The sequence below is a fragment of the Lepidochelys olivacea genome, assembly GCF_965140295.1.
Source record: "Lepidochelys olivacea isolate rLepOli2 genome assembly, chromosome: 1".
NCBI lineage: Eukaryota > Metazoa > Chordata > Testudines > Cheloniidae > Lepidochelys > Lepidochelys olivacea.
The window spans coordinates 324,394,633-324,416,929 of record NC_140411.1 but is presented as its reverse complement, the minus strand read 5'-3'; the positions used below and the strand labels follow the sequence as shown (position 1 = coordinate 324,416,929).

General features: G+C 40.3%; 1 protein-coding gene across 3 annotated transcripts in view; it reads left to right on the top strand.

Moving 5' to 3' along the window:
* Positions 1–22,297, top strand: part of CPNE8 (copine 8) — a 282,884-nt gene that overhangs the window by 170,400 nt on the left and 90,187 nt on the right. For all 3 annotated transcript variants that reach the window (XM_084621135.1, XM_084621137.1, XM_084621136.1), the window contains one exon: positions 10,168–10,214. In XM_084621135.1, the coding sequence (XP_084477261.1) occupies positions 10,168–10,214 (47 nt within the window). The remainder of the gene's footprint in view (positions 1–10,167; positions 10,215–22,297) is intronic.

Sequence of the window (22,297 nt, the reverse complement as noted above, 5' to 3'; positions counted from 1 at the left end):
CTATCTTTTTTCCTGGTCTGAGTTCTTAAATAATCTATTTATTTACAATAAATTATAAGGGACTTTAATTACAAAAATTTTGTAGATTGTAGTTCAATATTAAAAAATAAATACATCATACTCATGAAGTTAGTTTGAATAATTAGTGTGACAATTCTCCAAACATCATATAGAATAGAGTTCTCCCTAAAATCCTATTGAAGTCAAAACATCACTTCTGTCTGTCAGTCCATCCACCTTATCCTGGGTCCATCACTATAGTATCTCAGCACTTTTTAAAAATAATTGTTGTTAGATATTGCTAAATCATTGCTTGCAAAACAGCCTTACATAGATTAAATAAAGCTGTACTTGGCTTTGTTCAACTAAAACTAATTAATAAAGTACATTGTGCTTACAGGATTTAAACATTTAAGCCAAAATTTAAAAGTGAAAGCTGCTAGGTCTTGATACTTTTGAAATTCATTTTATTTAATCATGCACCTAAATATCAATGTAGAAGCTCAACTTTAGGCAACCATTTTTTAAGAAAATTGACCTTTATGCTATTAGGTATTGAAGACTGAAACTGCGACATAACTTCTTAGGTGGCCTGTGTACTGGGTGTTTCTGAACATACCAAACAGTGCAGTGTGAGAGTTACCAGAACGTAGTAATGTAAAACATATTTTTATTTGTTCACAAAATGATAGTAGTAATGAAATTGGATTGAAATCGGAAGATTCAAATAAAACATTATTAGATTCTATTAACATAATGAATTGTAGAAAAATAAGTTCAGTGCACTGTAAAGCATGTCCATAACTTTTAGTTTGTTTCCATAATGCAGACAAAAGTATTCTGAGGAATGTTCTGCAAATGAATAAACTAATCATCCTTCTTGGTTTATAAAATGTTCATCTCTGGTATTTCCACAACAGATAGTTTCTGAAGTTAGTTTTCCCAGCCTGTTTCAATTATGGCCATGTGATTCGTGCTTTATCATATTTACCTGTTATAAGGAAAATTCTGCTGAACCTTAACTATGGTGGAGCTCATGCTCCTCTGTAATAACCCTTCATACAGGGGTATGCATGTTTGCAACTGAATTCTTATCTTGGAAAAAATTTCCTTCACTGACTCCAGTGTTCTTTGCAAGTGAATGTTGGGTAGAAGCTTCCATACCTATTTTCTGTTCAAGAAATACTTAAGCAAATTTAATATGGCTAAACCACTAGGATTGTCCATAGTTTTTGTTTTGTTTTGGTTGCGGCAGTAGGGGGAGAGAGTTATTGGTTTTACTACTTATTACTTTCTCTATAGAAATAACTCTGAAACAAGCATAGATTAAAATGAAAGGATAACTCATAAAAATAAGTGTTTGCTTTGGTCTTATTTTATATCACAGTTAATATAGGTATGAAATTCATAGAATCATAGAATATCAGGGTTGGAAGGCACCTCAGGAGGTCATCTAGTCCAACCCCCTGCTCAAAGCAGGACCAATCCCCAATTAAATCATCCCAGCCAGGGCTTTCTCAAGCCTGACCTTAAAAACTTCTAAGGAAGGAGATTCTATCACCTCCCTAGGTAACGCATTCCAGTGTTTCACCACCCTCCTAGTGAAAAAGTTTTTCCTAATATCCAACCTAAACCTCCCCCACTGCAACTTGAGACCATTACTCCTTGACACACACAAGCACTCTTCATTGATTCCATGGCCAGAAGGGTCATTGTGTTCATCTGGTCTGACCTTCTGTATAATACAGGCTAAAGTACATCCCCAAAATAATTCCTAGAGCATACCTTTTAGAAGAACATCCAATCTTGATTTAAAATTTGTCAGAGATGGAGTATCCACCATGACCCTTGGTAAATTGTTTCTGTGGCTAATCACTCTCACCGTTTGAAATTTATGCCTTATTTCCAGTCTGAAGTCTAGCTTCAACTTCCAGCCATACCTATCTCTGCTAGATTGAAGAGCCAATTTTAAATATTTGTTCCCCATGTAGATACTTGAATACTGTAATCAAGTTGCCCCATAATCTTCTCTTTGTTAAACTAAATAGATTGAGCTCTTTGAATCTATCTCTCTGAGACATGTTTTCTAATCCTTTAATCATTCTTGTGGCTCTTCTCTGAACCTTCTCTAATTTATCAACAACTTTCTTGAATTCTGGGCACCAGACGTGAACACAGTATTCCAGCAGCAGTCACACCACTGCCAAATACAGAGATAAAATCGCTTCTCTACTCCTACTTAAGATTCCTCTGTTTATGTATCTCAATATACATTAGCCCTTTTGGTCACAGCATCACACTGGGAGCTCATGTTCAGCTGATTATCCACTCATGACTCCTAATTCTTTTTCAGAGTCACTGCTTCGCTGGATAGAATTCCCCATCCTGTAAGTGTGGCCTACATTCCTTGTTCTGCTTGGGTTAAAAACAGAGGGCTGCAATTTTATGAAATCATGTAATACAAATTACATTCAAACAACTGCCCAACCTCTCCAAGCTCATCACCAGCAGCAAGCTCTGCACAGACCAGGATATACCAAATCTAAGAGGCACCAGACCCTGACAAAACAGATGCAAAACCTGCAGACATATCTCCAATGATCAACTCCCACAACACACCTTTCAAGATCTCTGGGTCCTACCCATGACTATGTATACACTACTGACCTTACAGCAGCACAGCTATACCACTGCAGCTGTGCTGCTGTAAGGTCTCCCGCGTAGCCATTCTATGCCGGGGAAGAGCTCTCTCCCACTGGCATAATTAAACTACCCCCATTGGGTGGCGGTAGCTATGTCGGCGGGAAAGCATCTCCCACCCACATGCCACTGTCCACACCAGTGCTTTTCTCAGTCAGGCGCATGTTCTTTTTTTCACACCCGTCACCAACAAAAGTACTAGTGTAGAAAGCCTAAATGCCCCAATAACAACTATGTGGGTGAAACGAGGCAATCACTGTGCTCTCAAATGAACTCAAACAGGAAAATGATAAAAGACAAAAATACTATATCATCTGTTGGTGAACACTTTTCACAAAACGATCACATTATATCTGATCTCTCAATCCTCATCCTCAAAGGAAACCTGCACAACACTTTCAAAATACAAGCCTTGGACCTTAAATTCATAACTTAGCTAAACACTAAAATTCATAGTCTTAATAAAGACACTGGATTTATGGCTTATGCCAACAATCTGTAACACAGTAACTTTTTTGTTCTATGACTACAGAGGTGTTAATGGGCCACTTCACCTTGAATGGTCCCTTAGAATATGTGCTAACTACTAATGCTAAACCAGGGGTTCTCAAACTGGGTTGGGACCCCAAAGTGGGTCAGGACCCCATTTAATGGGGTTGCCAAGGCTTGTGTTAAACTTGCTGGGGCCTAGGGCTGAGGCCAAAGCCTGAGCCCCACCACCCTTGGGCTTCAGCCCTGGGAAGGCGGTAGGGCTAAGGTTACATGCCTCCTGCCCAGGGCAGAAGCCCTTGGGCTTCAGCTTTGCCCCCTCTCCACCTGGGGCAGCAGAGCTGGGATGGGCTCAGGCTTCAGTTCCCACCTCCTCAGGTCATGTAGTAATTTTTGTCAGAAGGGGGAGTCACAGTGCAATGAAGTTTGAGAATCTCTGTGCTAGACTATCTGCTTGATCGTGTATTTAGCTGTGACACTCTCACTACCTTTCCCAGATCCGAAGAAGAGCTGTATGTAACTCAAAAGCTTGTCTCTTTCTAACAGAAGTTAGTCCAGTAAAAGATATTACCTCACCCACCATGTCTCTCTCTAAAGTACCCCAAAAGTTAATTTAGCCAGAAAATCTCATCCCATTAGTTACCTACTTAGTTGACTGGAAACAGCAGCCTGCCATATCCAGCACTTTCTTGGAGACTGTGTCCTTCACAAGCTGAGGATCTTCAGGCTATCATTCCTCCCTTGTTGAGGAAAAAGACTCTGTCCATGGTTATGAGGCCCTGTCCATGTGTCATATGGAATCTATTCTGAATGGTAAGGTTCTGCTTTTTGACTCATTCAGCTGCAAAGCCTAGACCCATTGTTCCCCATCTTTTGCCTGTCTTTGATAAAAGTTTAAACCTTCAAGTAACTACTTGTGCCACATAAAAACATTTATCAACTATAAATTTCAACCAAGAAACAACACAAGGAAAGCAATGCATAGAAACTCAAGCTATTCCAGCTTGATCACAGTCAAAATTACTTCATGAAAATGAGTGCACAAAGAAGACATGTTTTTTCTTCTCTGAGGAAGAATTGCTTGAATCTTGGCTGATGACAAATTCCTCCTCTCTTCTACCCTGTCAGTTTCTAATAGGGATTTATGTGTATGAGCCACCTCTAGAGACATGCGGGAAAAGGTGAAGCTCCACACAAAACAACGGCTAGACCAAGCTGCTTGGGGAGGGGGGAGATTCCTTCCCATTTCCAAATATGGTGATCAACAGAATTCTGAGTACCACAGCAAGAGTCCCTTGTAGAAGAATTGGACACAAAAGCCATGACAAACCAATGAATCACCAGAGTTCAATGACAACTCGAGCCCATCTACTGAACAGATAACTAAAGAATATAGATAGAAGCTTCTAGCTTACCAAGCTGAGAGCTAGGGTTAGCTGAGTTTGAAGCCTTTTATCCTAATGGAGGTAGGCATCAATTTGCATGCACAGAGTCAATATTTCTCATGCTTTTCAGTAGCTAATGGCTATATCAGGTGGTTAAAGACTCCTTCAAGTCCTACGGGGCAAAGCAAAATATTGTCCCCCATGGAGGCAGGAATCTGCATTTCCTTTTCAAGGAATTATCCACAAATCCTCATAATTGGGTTCTTCTTACTTGGGACAGCATATGGACAATTAAAAAGCTATGCAGCAGATGAAGCCACAGTGAGGAACACTTCAGAAACTGTGTCCATCAGACAGACTAGCAGAAGGCTGATGGCTGAAAAGATTTTGTTAATTTTCCAGTTGATTTAGTCCTTAGTTTTTTCTACTTATGCCAACTCTTTTTCTTCTATCTGTTTTTCACCTGTACTTCTTCCTGTTCCTCTCTGCTGTATTCAGTATCTGTCTGGCCCAGTCTCCTGCTGCCAGGCAGCTTGGAATGGCAGACTCAGAAAAGAGTGCACAAGGAAGAGGTTGCTTTTTCTATTCTGAGGAAAAAATTGCTTGAATCTTCGCTGGATGACAAATTCCTCCTTTATTCGACCCTGTCAGTTTCTAATGAGAATTTATGTGCCTGAGCCACAACACCTATAAAAGACTGGTCTTTCCCCTCACATAGTGTGTCACATCAAAGGGCCTTTTTTAAAAAAGGCAGGGAGAAAGCAGCCCAGCAGCTGCTGTTACCAGCAGAGACAGCAAGGACACCAAGAATAACTCTCCAGGTGAAAGGTTTCAGAGTGGTAGCAATGTTAGTCTGTATCAGCAAAAAGAATGAGGAGTGCTTGTGGCACCTTAGAGACTAACAAATTTATTTGAGCATAAGCTTTCATGGGCTAGTGTTACAGGACAGGCCCAACAAAGAAAACAGAATGCCACTAGCCATCACCTTCAGCCCCCAAAACCTCTCCAGTGCATCATCAAGGATCTACAACCTATCCTGAAGGACAACCCATCACTCTCCCAGATCTTGGGCAACAGGCCAGTCCTTGCTTACAGACAGCCCCCCAACCTGAAGCAAATACTCACCAGCAGCCACACAACACAAACTCTAACCCAGGAACCTATCGTTGCAACAAAGCCCGTTACCAACTGTGCCCACATATCTATTCAGGGGACACCATCATAGGGCCTAATCACATCATCCACACTATCAGATGCTCGTTCACCTGCACATCTGCCAATGTGATATATGCCATCATGTGCCAGCAATGCCCCTCTGCCATGTACATTGGCCAAACCGGACACTCTCTACGCAAAAGAATAAATGGACACAAATCAGATGTCAAAAATTATAACATTCAAAAACCAATCGGAGAACACTTCAATCTCCCTGTACACTCAATTACAGACCTAAAAATTGCAATATTACAACAAAAAAACTTCAAAACCAGACTCCAACGAGAGACTGCTGAATTGGAATTAATTTGCAAACTGAACACTATTAAATTAGGCTTGAATAAAGACTGGGAGTGGATGTGTCATTACACAAAATAAAACTATTTCCCCATGTTTATTCCTCCCCCCCCCCCTCCGTTCCTCTCACGTTCTTGTCAACTGCTGGAAATGGCCCACCTTGGTTATCACTACAAAAGGTCCCCCCTCCGCCCCCGCTCTCCTACTGATAATAGCTCACCTTACCTGATCACTCTCGTTACAATATGTATGGTAACACCCATTGTTTCATGTTCTCTGTATATATAAAATCTTCTTACTGTATTTTCCACTGTATGCATCCGATAAAGTGAGCTGTAGCTCACAAAAGCTTATGCTCAAATAAATTTGTTAGTCTCTGAGGTGCCACAAGTACTCCTTTTCTTTTTCTCCCTACGGTTACTCACATCTTCTTGTCAACTGTTTGAAATGGGCCATCCTGATTATCACTACAAAGGTTTTTTTTTCTCTTCTGCTGATAATAGCCCACCTTAATCGATTAGTTTCATAAGAGTTGGTATGGCAATCCCCATTTTTTCATGTTTTCTCTGTCTGTCTCTCTTCCGACTGTATTTGCCACTGCATGCATCTGATGAAGTGGGCTGTAGCCCGCAAAAGCTTATGTTAGTCTCTAAGGTGATACAAGTACTCCTCATTCTTTCTCTAGGTGAAGTAAGTGTCCTTGACCTTATGTGGTTTGGCTATCCCTTTCATGACAAAAGAAAATAGCCTGAAGACTCCCTTGTACATTACCCTAAAGCTGGCAGGCCTGCACTGCTTCTCATCATCTTTGTTCCTTAGAGCCAATTAGCTATGCAAAATGGTGATGTGCCTGAGGTCCTAACAGTCTGATGATGTAGGCCAAGTGAAGCTTGATGGCCATACCCTTAGAACAGTGCTTCTCAAGCTATATGATGTGAGGGACCGGCAGTTTTTTTTCCCCAATGTGTGCGCAGACCCGCAGCCGATGGCCCGTCTGCGGACCACCACTTTGAGTAGCACCGCCTTAGAAGACAAGCATCTTTAGGGGGAGACTCTGGATAAAGCAAAACAGTAGGCCTCATTTCATAAGATTATAAAGCTTCTGATACTTTCAGAAAGACTACAACAGCTTTTATCTCTCCTCAGCGAAGTCCAGCTTCCAGTCTAAGTTTTAAAGGTTTTCATAAACTGATTTCCATGGATTTCAGACGAATTATGAGTATTCCAAGGGAACTAAAGACTATTCCTGACACAACAGGTATGAGCAAGTCTCGCCTTTTCTGAGAGGTAGGATCTGCCATTATGTGCCTGGTAACTACAAATTGTTGGCATTTATGCAATAGAATTCAAGCACCTAGCCATGGAGCACTTTTTATTCCATCCCCAATTTTTTTAGACTGGGAGAAATGGCAGCAGATCAAGGCAGTATTCTAGCTGCTGCAGGACATTCAAGTAGTAAGTATACTAGATGGTTGGAACTTAACAAAAAATATGTCAGTGCACAAGGGGGAATAGACTATTGCTCACTCAATCTTTGCTGTTCTAGTGTTAAAAGGGCTAAAATTTAAAAAAAAACTTCTCTGTCACTGACATCAGTATGTCTCTAAATTCACAGAACAAATCTATTGAATAATAATAGATGCTTTTCAGGATAGCGTAGAACTCCAAATTGAAATGGTGTTCCTTATGGTCAGAACTTTAGCTCATAGTGTGGGTAAGCTGGCTGCTCAGTCTTGCTTGTTTCCTGTTATACTTTGTCCTGGTGAAAGCCACACTTAAAATGTTACCGTCTTTTTAAACCTAAAGTGGATTCTCAACACCATTGGGATCAGGACAGTCACATTCCCTACTTCTTTGCCAATCCAAAATCCTCAAATGAAAGAGAACCATGCTTCCTGACTGTCTTTAAGAATACTATTTTCTTAGAACACAGCAGTTCCGGTCCTGAGATTTCCTTTTTATATTTGTTGAAAGTTCCAAGTATGGTTTGTCCTTAAGAAGGGGAGGAAGTCCCTGCAGTGTCTTAGCAAAATGGATCATAACTGGTATTACATTGATTTGCATACCATTTTATTTGTTCCTTGGCAATAAATTCTCACTTTAAATTCTGACTTTAGTGATAGCTGACTCTTGGACCCAAGATTTTGTCCTCTGTCCTACCCATTAAGAGTGTAAAAATGGCCATACAGGGTCAGATCAATGGTCCATCTAGCCCAGCATAGTGCCTTCTGACAGTGGCTTGTATCATTTCCTCTGAAGCACTTAATAGAACAGGACGATTAACAAGTGATCCATCCCCTGTTGTCCAGTCCCAGCTTCTGGCAGAGATTTAGGGACACCTAGAGCATGAGGTTGTGTCCCTCACCATCTTGACTAATAGCTGCTGATGGAACTATCCTCCATGAACTTATCTAATTCTTTTTTGAACCCAGTTATGCTTTTGGCTTTCACAACATCCCCTGGCAACGAGTGCCACAGGGTGACGTTACATTGTGTGAAGACATACTTTCTTATGTTTGTTTTAAAACTGCTTTCTATTAATTTCATTTGGTGACCCCTAGTTCTCATGTTATGGGAAGGGGTAAATAACAGTTCCCTATTCACTTTGTTCTTCACACCATTCACGATTTCATAGACGTCTCTCATATCCATCCTTAGTCGCCTCTTTTCTAAGCTGAATAGTTCGTCTTTTTAATTCTCCTCATATTAAGCTGTTCCAGGCCCCTAATCAATTTTTGTTGCCCTTCTCTGTACTTTTTCAAATTCTGATACATCTTTGGGAGATGGGGCAACCAGAACTACATGCAGTATTCCAGGTGTGGGTATACCATAGATTTATATGGGGACATTATTATATTTTCTGTCTTATTAGCTATCCCTTTCCTAATGGCTCCTAACATTATGTTGGCTTTTCCGACTGCACATTGAACAGATGTTTTCAGAGAACTATCCATGATGACTCCAAGATCTCTTTCTTGAATTGGTTACAGTTAACTTAGACCCCATCACTTTGTATGTATAGTTGGGATTATGTTTTCTAATGTGCATTACTTTGCACTTATCAACACTGAATTTCATCTGCCATTTTGTTGTCCGGTCACCCTGTTTTGTGAGGTCCCTTTGTAACTCTCTGCAGTCAGCTTTGGGCTTAAGTATCTTGAGTAATTTTATATCATCTGCCAACTTTGTCACGTTACTGTTTACCCCCTTTTCCAGATCATTTCTTGAACAGCACTGGTCGTGTATAGATCATTGGGGACCCCACTACCTACCTCACTGCTCTCTGAAAACTGACCATTTATTCCTACTCTTCATTTCCTATTTTTTAACCATTACCAATCCATGATAGGACCTTCCCACTTATCCCATGACAGCTTATATTGCGTAGAAAACTTTGGTGTGGGACCTTGTGAAAGGCTTTGTGAAAGTCCAAGTACAGCATATCCACTAGATCACACCCTTTGTTCACATGCTTGTTAAAATCCTCAAGGAATTCTAATAATTGGTTAAGCGTGATTACCCTTTACAAAAGCCGTGTTGATTCTTCCCCAACATGTTGTGTTTCAACCAATTTGTCTGGTATTTGAAGGCAGGGGGGAGGGGAAAGCCAAGGGAGGGAGGTGGGACAAAAATAAATGAAAGCCAGGCATGTCCTATATAGTGTATCGTGTATGAAGTTATTGCTATAAAATTAATTGGTCAAGTATTTGAACTGAAGCTTTGGTGAAGTGGACAGGTTTCTCCAAGATGGGACCACTGAAAACCCATCCAGTTACATAACGCTTCTACATATTTAAAGGGAGAAGAGAGACTCTTTCACAAATGTAGTTTACAGGTAAGAGAAAATTAGGTTTCAAAGAGTAGTAACCTCAAGAATTGATGTTTCATTGATGATACTGTATAAAATACAAAATAATGCACAATGATTTTAACCTGAATTTTGCAGTGATACCTTTTGACCAGAAAACTAATACATTGTAACATGTATATTAGTCCATTAAAAGGTATGTTACCTCCCTTGCATATTTTTTCCAATTATCAATGGTATTATTAACAAGATTCCTATCTGCTTGTTTGACAGAACCCAAATCAATTTCACAGTGGCTATTGATTTCACAGCATCAAATGGTGAGTAGCAAAAGTAGCTTCTTGTAAAATTGAATGCTATGTCCAGATTCAGAACATTTTTTCTTTAGTACTACATATGTATTTCTATATTTATTCTACACAGCTTAGATTTGCAATTATTGTGTATTATTTGTATCACTATACTGCTTAGTGGCCCCAACTGTATCTCAGCCCCATTATTATAATGTACAAACATAGAGTAAGAGACAGTTCCTGCCTCAAAGAGCTTATAGTTTAAATAGACAAGACAGACAATGGGTTGGGAGAAAGAGATATAATAAACAAGCAAAGCGAACATTGTGATGACCTGCAAACATCATGTTCATAATTTTCAAGGCAAGGAGGCCAATATGTTCATCACTGGCGATCTTATCATGCCACCAAAGCTTTTGGTGACCACATGATCAGTGACCATGTAGCAGCATTCTTTAGTAAACATGCTTTGTAATTTGTTATTCTTCCATCCAAGAAAGCTTTCAAAACCAAACCAGTGCTGATAGAGGTGGCTCCTGAGTTCAGCCATGAATATCCTCATTGCTAATCTTCTCCTGTCACTTACATGAAATAGCTGATGAAGACAAGCAGAATCAAAATGCATAGTCAACCTGTGGAACTCCTTGCCAGAGGATGTTATGAAGGCCAAGACTATAAAAGGGTTCAAAAATGAACTAGATAACGTTCATGGAGGATAACTCCATCGATGTCTATTACCTGGGATGGGCAGGAATGGTGTCCCTAGCTTCTGTTTGCCAGATGCTGGGAGTGGGCAACAGGGAATGGATCACTTGATGATTACCTGTTCTGTTCATTACCTCTGGGGCACCTGGCATTGGCCACTGTCAGAAGCAGGATACTGGGCTAATGGATCTTTAGTCTGACCCAGTATGGCCGTTCTTATGTTCAAAAATATCAGTTCCCTGCTCTTCAGCCTTCTTCAGCACCCACATTTTATTGCCATGAAGTAAAGATTATATAACTGTTTGTATAAATATTCAGCTTTCTGGTAAGCTTGCTGTCATAAAGTTTCCACAAAGGCCTCTGAAGAGCTCAAAACATAGTGTCAGTTACTGCTATACAACTGTCATGGAGTCCCTGGGCGATGCTCTGGAACTGCTCCCTATGAAGCCAGTCAGGACTCTGGTGAAGTCTCCTCTCTGTGAGCAGACTGTCTTCAGGGCAAGAAGCTCACACAGCTTCCACCTTCCTGGGTCAGACCTCGGAGCATTCAGCATCCTCTGCCCCTCCGTGCGCGTCCCACAGCGAGTCCGCCCAGGCAGGGCTCCTGGGGAAGCCAGAGGGTCCTGCACCCCAACTTCACAGTCAGACTTGACTCTCAGCCAGCCAGTAAAACAGAGATTTATTAGACAACAGGAACATGGTCTAAAACAGAGCTTGTAGGTACAGAGAACAGGACCCCTCAGCCGGGTCCATTTTGTGGGCAGTGCGCTGGACAACCATGTCTGCACTTCACTCCCTGTCCCCAGCAAGCCCCAAACTGACTCACTCTCCACCCCCTCCTCCTCTGGGCTTTGTCCCTTTCCCAGGCCAGGAGGTCCCCTGATTCCTTTGTTCTCCAACGCTTTAGCTATCACCTTGAAGGGGGAAGGGCCCAGGCCATCAGTTGCCAGGAGACAGAGTGTAGGCCATTTATGTACACTGGCCCTTTGCTCTGCAACATTTACACCCCCTTATCCCACCACCTAGAGACTTAAGAAATGCATAGGGGAAACTGAGGCACCCCTACAATATTCAGAGGAAACATTAAGAACAGTCCCACTTCGTCACAACAACCATCTATATTTTTCAAACATCCTCAATCATTGTCTATGATGCTTTCCAAGTAGTTGACAGTTGTCACCTGCTCCATCTCCCATCCAAACAAGTTAATAGTAAACTGATTGTAATCTGGATTTGGAGCCTGCTTGAAGGTAATTGTATCTGAATTAATAATCAGACCAATGTGCGCTGCTTCTTGCCTGACCAGATCAGCCATCAGCTGTACTGATTCACCATATTGAGCCAACAAGGCAATGCCATCGTCATATTCGAGGTCTCAAAGTAAAATGACAATCACCTCAATGCCACTGACAGATGCCGCTTCAAGCTTACCCCTCAACCAGCAATGCTGATATTGAATAACAATGGAGACAGAAGAGATGCAAGGTAGTTGGGGTAATAATATTTATTGGACCAACTTCTGTTGGTGGAAGGGACAAGTTTCCGAGCTTCACAGAGTTCTTCCTCAGGTCTAGGTAAAGTAACCAGAGTGTCCAAGCGAAATAAAAGATGGGACAAATTGTTAAGCAGAAGGGGTGCATACCTGTTATAGAAGATCACTTAAAATGAAATGGGCAGTTAACACCCCTTCAGTTGTAGGACAATAGAGGGTTAGCAGAGGCAATGAGGGTGTGTTACAAATTGTTATAATGAGCCATATAATCAGTATCCCTGTTAAAACCTGTTTTTTAGTGTCCAGCAAAGTTATGAATTTAAGATCCCAGGCTCATTTTTTGAAGGTGATGTGCAGGTTTCCTTTGAGGATGAGGACTGGGAGGCCAGATACAGAGTGATTGCTTTGTGAAAAGTGTTCACCGACGGGTGATAAGTGTTTTTAAAATCATAGGACTGGAAGGGACCTTGAGAGTTCTAGTCAAGTCCTCTCCACTCATGACAGGACTAAGAGCTTGTCTACACTGGCAACACTAAAGTACTGCCAAGCAGCGCTTTAATGGGCCTTGTGTGGTCGCGGCAGAGCACTGGGAGAGAGCTCTCCCAGAACTCCAAAAAACCCCACCTCCACGAGGAGTGCGGCTCCCAGCACTGGTGCACTGTCTACACTGGCGCTTTACAGCGCTGAAAATTGCTGCGCTCGGGGGTATTTTTTCACATTCCTGAATGAGAAAGTTGCAGCGTTGTAAATTGCCAGTGTAGACAAGCCCTACATATTATCTACACCATCCCTGGGAGGTGTTTGTCTCACTTGCTCTTAAAAATCTCCAGTGATGGAGATTCCACAACCTCCCTGGTCAATTTATTCCAGTGGTTAACCACCCTGATAGCAAGGAAATTTTTCACTATGTCCAACTTAAACTGCACTTACTGCAATTTAAGTCCATTGCTTCTTGTCCTGTCCGCAGAGGTTATGAAGAATAATTTTTCTCACTCCTCTTTGTAACAACCTTTTATGTACTTGAAAACTTATGTCCCCTCTCAATCTTCTCTTCTCCAGACTAAAAAAACCCAATTTTTTCAATCTTCCCTTTATAGATCATGTTTTCTAGAACTTTAATTATTTTTGTTGCTCTTCTATGGGCTTTCTCCAATTTGTAGACATCTTTCCTGAAATGTGGCTCCCAGAACTGGGCACAATACTACAGTTGAGGCCTAATCTGCATGGAGTAGAGCAGAAGAATTACTTCTTATGTCTTGCTTACAACAAACACTCCTGCTAATACATCCCAGAATGATGTTTGCTTTTTTTACAGTGTTGCACTGTTGACTCATATTTAGCTTGTGATCCACTATAATCCCCAGATTCCTTTCTGTAGTACTCCTTCCAAGGCAGTCATTTCCCATTTTGTATGTGTGCAACTGATTGCTCCTTTCTAAATGGAGTATTTTGCATTTGTCCTTATTGAATTTCATCCTATTTACTTCAGATCATTTCTCCAGTTCGTCCAGATTATTTTGAATTTTAATCCTATCCTCCAAAGCACTTGCAGCCCCTCCCAGCTGGGTATCCTCCACAAACATTGTACGTGTACTCTCCACCCCATTATCTAAATCATTGATGAAGATATTGAACAGAACTGGACCCAGAGCTAATCCCTTCAGGACTCCACTCAATATGCCCTTCCAGCTTGACTCTGAACCACTGTTAACTACTCTCTGGGAATGGTTTTCCAACCAGTTATGCACCCACCTTATAGTAGCTCCATCTAGGTGGTATTTTCCTGGTTTGTTTGAGGTCATGTGAGACAGTATCAAAAGCATTACTAAAGTCAAGATGTACCACATCTACTGCTTCCCCCCCATTCACAAAGTTTGTTATCCTGTCAAAGAAAGCTATTAGGTTGGTTTGATAAATCCATGTTGAGTGTTGTTTGTTACCCTATTATCTTCTAGGTGTTTGCAAATTGCTTAATTATTTACTCCCTTATCTTTCAAGGTACTGAAGTTAATCTGACTAGAATGTAATTCCCCAGGTTATCCTTGTTTCCCTTTTTATAGATGGGCACTATATTTGCCCTTTTCCAGTCCTCTGGAATCTCTTCCATCTTCCATGACTTTTCAAAGATTATCACTGATGGCTCAGATACTGCCTCAGTCAGCTCCTTGAGTATTCTATGAAGTATTTCATCAGGTCCTAGTGACTTGAAGACATCTAACTTGTCTAAGTAATTTTTAACTTGTTCTTTCCCTATTGTAGCCTCTTATCCTACCTCAGTAGTAAAGGCCTCGATAGTACTCATCACCATGCATTTTTGACAGGTTTCCATGCCCCATTTGGGGCTTTTGTCCCACCTTCCCACCCGGTTTCCGTTGGCACTGAAGTTTGGCGCCGTCGGCCATTTTGAAAAAAAATTGTGCACTTTTGAATGGGGGAAGTGTTGTGCGTGGATACACTGAGAGCAGTTTAAAGTTTGGGTAAGGTTTATTGAAAAAAGGTGATTGAGTAAGGTGAGCTGTTAAAGGGCAGATTATTAAAGAAAAGAGATGATGGTATGCTGTAAAAGAATAGAAAATGTGATACATTGGAAGATTAGAGTGAGATACATTTGGGTAAGGTTTATTGAAAAAAGGGGATTGAATAAGGAGAGCTGTTGGTAAAGAATAGAGTGTCTGTGTTACTGAACACATGGAGAGCGAAACATCCTACCTCACCAACTGTTGGTAGTGAAATGATAGCTGGTTTGGGCAGCACTCCTGGGAGCTAGCCCCTCCTTTTGGTGGACCAATCAGAGATGGTTTTACAGCTAGGTCACAGAATGTGCTTGTGGAACCAATCCTGTAGTCCCAAGATTTAGAGAGGATCTTTATCTTTACATTAAAAGCTATAAAAACAGGATTAAAAAGGAAATTTAGTAAGCATGTGATGAAAAATGAATAAAAAGCATTAAATAATATTAAAAACCTGTTTAGTTAGCACATGGCCAAAAACTGGCTAAAAAAACATTAAAAGTAGGTTTAAAAAGAAAATTTACTAAGCACATGGTAAAAAAATGAATAAGAAAGCATTAAACAATATTAAAAACTAAGGCAAAGTCTGTGTGGTTTTTTATTCACTTTTTTATCATGTGCTTACTATTCAGTATCAGGGTAGGTTAAAAAAAAGAAAGGTTAAAAAAACAGGGCAAGAAAAGGAAATTCAGTAAGCACATAAAAAAGTGAATAAAAAAGCATTCAGTAACAGGGGAAAAAATAGAGAGCACATGGTTCAATTGGAGAGAGAAAGAGCTCTTTACCTTTCCTAAAAAAATGGGACTAGAAAAGGGGAAAAATAAAGAGCACATGGTTGCAGAGCCTGTTTAGTAAGCACATGATAAAGTGAATAAAAAAACATTAAACAATATTAAAAACCTGTTGAGTAAAGACCTGGCCAAAAACTGGCTAAAAAACATTTAAAGACAGTTTTAAAAAGAAAATTTAGGAAGCACATGATAAAAAAAGCATTCAGTATCAGGGGAGATTAAAAGAAAGACCATGGGGAAGATAGAGAGCACATGGTTGAATCAGAGAGAGAGGATCTTTACCTTACATTAAAAGTCATAAAAACAGGATTAAAAAGGAAATTTACTAAGCACATGATAAAAAAGTGAATAAAAAAGCATTAAACAATATTAAAAATTGTTTTGTAAGCACATGGGCAAATGCTGGCTAAAAAAACCATTAAAAGCAATAAAAAGGAAATTTCCTAAGCACATGATAAAAAGTAAATAAAAAAGCCTTCAGTATCAGGGTAGATTAAAAGAAAGAAGAGAGGAAAGATAGAGAGCACATGGTTGAATCGAAGAGAGAGAGATTTTTTACCTTGCCTGTCTTTCTGTAAAATGAGGCAGTCGCACAGTTTAGAAACTTTCAGACTTGTTACCCCCGCCTTTGGATCGGGCTAATCAGAGATTGTTTTACAATGGCAGTATAGAGTTTATTTTTCTGACACACCCAGCATTTTTCCCACCATGTATGTTTTTTAGAAGGGGGTTTTCATAAAAGTTAAAACCATACTCGTTTAGTAACCAACAATTTTTTAAAGTTTTTTTTTCTAGGTTTTAGGCTAGCATTGATTGTTTTGTTTTTAGTAAGCCCAATATAAAAAACAAAGGCTTTTGCAGCTGATAGCTGTGATTAGAAAGAAGGCGGCTGCTTTTTTACCTGCTTTTTAACAAACACAAGTTAGTTACATTAAGTTTTGTAATGGAATAAAGCTCTGCTTTATATTGACTTGAAAAGACACATCCCTTTATTTACAGGGATGTTTCAATAAAATAGAGCAGGCAGAATTACCCCAGCTTTAAAACCCCAGGTTTTTAGTAACAGACAGTTTATATTTTCCTTATTTTGTTAACCCCTGGATCAGAGAGAAGAAGCTTGTTTTGTTTTTTTTACTTTTTAACAAAGAGAGGTGAAAGTCTTGTAAAGGAATAAACCCTTGAAAAGATACACTCCTTTATTTAGTCCCATTGACATAAGTGTTTTAATTAAAGGGAAGCCTGCAGAAACAGTTCAGGAATTAAAAACACAAAAAAGTTTTAGATTAACATGGTCAGTAAAAACAATGTGAAAAAAGAAGCCAATGTGCTCTGAAATAAGAAAGTCCAAGGCCTGCTTTTAAAACAAAATGATACCAAAGACTTGTACTAAAAAGAACATCTGGTTTTGGGTCTGGGCAAAAACAGATTAGGCCCAATCCACTCGGCCCTTCGGAGCTGTCGGTGTCCAGAACCTCCAAGGCCTCTGAAGAACCATCTCTCAGCTGCTGAAAAATTTATAGTAAGAAATACATGTAAGGCATCTTTGTACTTTTTCATAACATGATTTAAAAACCTTTTACGCCATGTATCAAGAGATCCCTTCCGCATGCAGCTTTTAAAAACAACAAACAACAACAAATGCAATATGTCTCTGTGCAGGCTTGATCCAAAAGGCTCTAACCAACCAAGCCTAGTTTCCACTTTTTGTAGGACTCTTTTTTGAGTTTCAGATAATTGAAGATGTTCTGGGTTAGCTAGGTTGGTCGCTTGCCATACTTCCTATCTTTCTTCTGTAGTGGGATAGTTTGTTCTTGTGCCATTAATAATGTCTCTCTGAAAAACTGCTAGCTCTCTTGAACTGTTTTTCCCCTTAAACTTATTTCCCATGGGATCTTACCTACCAACTCCCTGAGTTTGCTAAAGTCTGCCTTCTTGAAATCCATTATCTATATTGTGCTGTTTTCCCCCCTACCATTCCCTAGAATAATTAACTGTATCATTTCATGATTACTTTCACTTAAGTTGCCTTCCACTTTCAAATTCTCAACCAGTTCTTCCCTATTTGTCAAAATCAAATCTTGAACAGACTCTCCCCTAGTAGTTTTCTCTGCCTTCTGAACTAAAAAATTGTCTTCAATACATTCTGAGAACTTGGTGGATAATCTGTGCCTGTCTGTATTATTTTCCCAACGGATGTGTGGGTAATTGAAGTCCCCCATCACCACCAAGTCCTGTGATTTGGATGATTTTGTTAGTTGTTTAAAAAAAAGCCTCATCCACCTCTTTTTCCTGGTTAGGTGGTCTGTAATAGACCCCTACCATGACATCACCCTTGTTTTTTATCCCTTTGTCCTTACAGACAGTCTTTCAACAAGTCTGTCTCCTATTTCCATCTTAACCTCAGTCCAAGTGTATTCATTTGTAATATATAAGGCAACATGTCCTCCCATTTTTCCATGCCTGTCCTTCCTGAGCAAGCTGTACCCTTCTCTACCAATATTCCAGTCCTGCATATTATCCCATCAAGTCTCTGTGATGCCAACTATGTCATAGTTGTGTTTATTAACCAGCATTTCAAGTTCTTCCTGCTTATTCCCCATAGTACACAGTAGGGCTGTCAAGCGATTAAAAAAATTAATTGTGATTAATTGTGCTGTTAAATAATAGAATATCATTTATTTAAATATTTTGGATGTTTTCTACCTTTTTAAATATATTGATTTCAATTACAAAACGGAATACAAAGTGTACAGTGCTCACTTTATATTATAATTTTTATTACAAAAATTTGCACTGTAAAAAAGATAAACAAAAGAAATAGTATTTTTCACCTCATACAAGTTCTGTTGTGCAATCTCTTTATCGTCAAAGTGCAACTTAAAAATGTAGACTTCTTTGTTACATAACTGCACTAAAAAAAACCCATGTAAAACTTCAGAGCCTACAAATCCACTGAGACCTACTTCTTGTTCAGCCAATCTCTCAAACAAAAAAGTTTATTTATATTTGTGGGAGATAATGCTGCCCACTTCTTGTTTACAATGTCACCTGAAAGTGAGAACAGGCCTTCACATGGCACTGTTGTAGCTGGTGTCGCAAGATATTTACATGCCAGATGTACTAAACATTCATATGTCACTTCATGCTTTGACCACCATTCCAGAGGACATAGGTTCATACTGGTGACTCGTTCTGCTTGATAACTATTCAAAGCAGTGCAGACGACGTATGTTCATTTTCATCATCTGAGTCAGATGCCATCAGTGGTTTGGGTTCTGTAGTTTGCATTGGAGTGTTGCTGTTTTAAGACTTCTGACAGCCTCTTTCACATCTCATCCCTCTCGGATTTTGGAAGACACCCAGATTCTTAAACCTTTGGTCGAGTGCTGCAGCTATCTTTAGAAATCTCACATTGGTACCTTCCTTATATTTTGTCAAATTTACAGTGAAAGTGTTCTTAAGTCGAACAACATCTGCTGGGTCATCATCCGAGACTACTATAATATGAAATATATGGCAGAATGTGGATAAAACACAGAGCAGGAGACATAAAATTCTCCCTCAAGTAGTTCAGTCACAAATTTAATTCATGCATTATTTTTTTAATGAGCATGTTCTCTGGAATGGTGGCCGAAGCTTGAAGGAGCATACGAATGTTTAGCATATCTGGCATGTAAATGCTTAGCAACACTGGCTACAAAAGTGCCAGGCGAATGCCTGTTCTCACTTTCAGGTGACATTGTAATAAGAATCTGGCAGCAGCATCTCTCGTAAATATAAACAAACTTATTTGTCTTAGCGATTGGCTGAACAAGAAGTAGGACTGAGTGGACTTGTAGGCTCTGAAGTTTTACATTGTTTTATTTTTGAATGCAGTATTTTTGTGCATTTGTAAGTTCAATTTTCATGATAAAGAGATTGCACTACAATACTTGTATGAGATGAATTGAAAAATACATTTTTTTACAGTGCAAATATTTGTAATCAAAAATAAATGTAAAGTGAACACTGTACACTTTTTGTATTCTGTGTTGTAATTGAAATTAATATATTTGAAAATGTAGTAAACATCCAAAAATATTTAAAATAAATGGTATTCTGTTGTTGTTTAACAGCGCGATTAATTGCGATTTATTTTTTAATTGCTTGACAGCCCTATTAAAAATGTAGAAAAACATCCAAAAATATTTATAATAAATTTCCCTTGGTATTATATTATTGTTTAATAATGTGATTTAAAACCATGATTAAACACAATTTTTTCCAATTAATTTTGAGTTAATCGTGAGTTAACTGCGATTAAATGACAGCACTAGTACACAGACATCTAAGATACTGATTTGATTTCCTCTCTCCCCCCCCCCCATGTTTTCTCTTGTCATATCCCTGCTACAACAGCCCATGCTTCTCCCAGGTCTCCTTTGGTCTTTTTTCACCAGCCTCCATCAAACAGTTTAAAGCTCTCCTAACTAGATTAGCTAGTCTGTATCCAGACATGCTCTTCTCCTTCCTCGATAGGTGGACACCATCTCTGCTTAGCAGTCCTAGTTCCCGGAACAGCATCCTGTAGTCAAGGAAGCCAAAGCCCTCCTATCAAAACCATCCTCACAGCCAGGCATTCATCACCAGGGTGCATCTCTCTCTCCCTACCCTTGACCAGAAGGATTGAAGAGAACAATACTTGCACCCCCAGCTCCTTCACCCTTATTCTCAAAGCCCTGTATTCGCTTCTGATAGGCTCAGGGTCATACCTTGCAGTATCATTTAGTGCCCACATGGATGAGTACAATGGGGTATTAGTCAGAGGGCTGGATGATCCTTGACAATCCCTTTGTAAAGTCTCCTATATGGGCCCCTGGCAGGCAGCATACCTCCCAAGATGCCTTGTCAGGCTGACAGATGGGTGTCCCTGACCCCTCAGAAGAAAGTAACCAACCACCGCTACCTATGTTTCCTCGTGGGAGTGGTGGCTGTGATCTTCCCAGCCTTGGAGGTACATGGTTTCTCCTTCTCCTCCTTTATGGGTGATTCCTTATTGCTCGTTGCTGGGCATCATAACGGTTCTTCATCACTGTGATGGGTGGGTTGGGAATAGGGGTGGAGCACTGCTTGCTGCCAGAAGTAACCAGCAGCCACTGTCCTCCCTGTGACTGAGCCATATCCTCCTCACCCAGTGGTATGACAGAAGTCCTCTCTAGCTGGATAGCTTCCTTAGCCTTAAACATCTCCATATGAATACTCCCAATGAATTCCTCATGGGCACAGATGCTCCTCAGCCTAGCCACCTCCTCCTGTAGCTCTCCCACCTGCTTCCTGAGAGATTTCACCAGCATACACCTTTCACACTGGAGAGTCCCCCCCACACTGTCTTTCTGAGAATGGGAAATGCCAGCCACAATCTCTGCAGATCCATACCAGGATCTAGGTAGAGGCATCCATGGCCAGGTTCTCTGTCTGGATCCAGGTACAGATGGAGGAGACAGGAACAGTGTTGGCACTGACTCTTACTAACCATAGCGATTATATTATGACTCCCTCTCAATATCCCTGTTTGCAGTCCCCTATTCGCTAGCTTCCCTTGGTTCCTTAGCCTCTGGCTTTTAAGGCTTTCTCTCCTAGGTCAGCCCTACCCCCTCATTAATCACTCAGGGGGAGGGTGATCACAAGGCTGATTGAGGCTGATCAAAGATGATCAAGGATAATCCAGGGAACAAAGGCTCAAACAGTCCCCAAACACACAATCCCAACTGACCCTGTAACTTTAAATAACCTGAAAAGAGAGAAAAACACACACAGCCAAACAAACTCACTCACCCCAACATTCCTACACACACGTTGTTCATTCAGCAGGGGGATCACCTTCTCTCCCTCTCTTTGCATGTGTTCTTATTGAATTTCATCCTATTTAATTCAGATAGTTTCTCCAGTTTGTCAAGATCATTCCGATGTCTAATTCTAGCTTCCAAAGCTCTTGCAACCCCTCTCAGCTGCTATCATCCACAAACTTTATGAGTGTGCTCCATATACCATTATCCAAATCATTTATGAAGATATTGAATAGAACCAGACCCAAGACAAATCCCTGCAGGACCCCATTTGATATGCCCTTCTAGCTTGATTGTGAACCATTGATAACTACTGTTTTACTATGGTTTTCCAGCCAGTTGTGCACCCACCTTATAGTAAGTTCATCTAGGCTATATTTATCTGGTTTGTTTATGAGAAGGTCATGTGAAACAGTATCAGAAAACCTTTGTAAGGGCACGTCTACACTGGCAAAGTTACAGCACTGGCAGTTCTTCTTCGAATGGTGTCCCTGTGGGTGCTCCACTCTAGGTGTCGGTGCATCCCTGTGTCAGTGCATCTCCGGAGATCGGAGATTTCTCGCAGCAGTACTCGGTCGGGGGAAGGGCGTGCACAGGAGTCATCTCATGCAGCTGTTGGCACCTCCTGCAGCACACGCTCACCCAGCCGTCCCTCAGTTCTTTCTCAACCAGCCTCGGCTGCAGACAGAGCTCCACAGCAGTGCTCTCTTTGATACTTTCTATATATGTAAAAAAAAAAAAGTTAGTTACATAGTAACTTCTTTTTAGTCTATACTGAGTTACATTG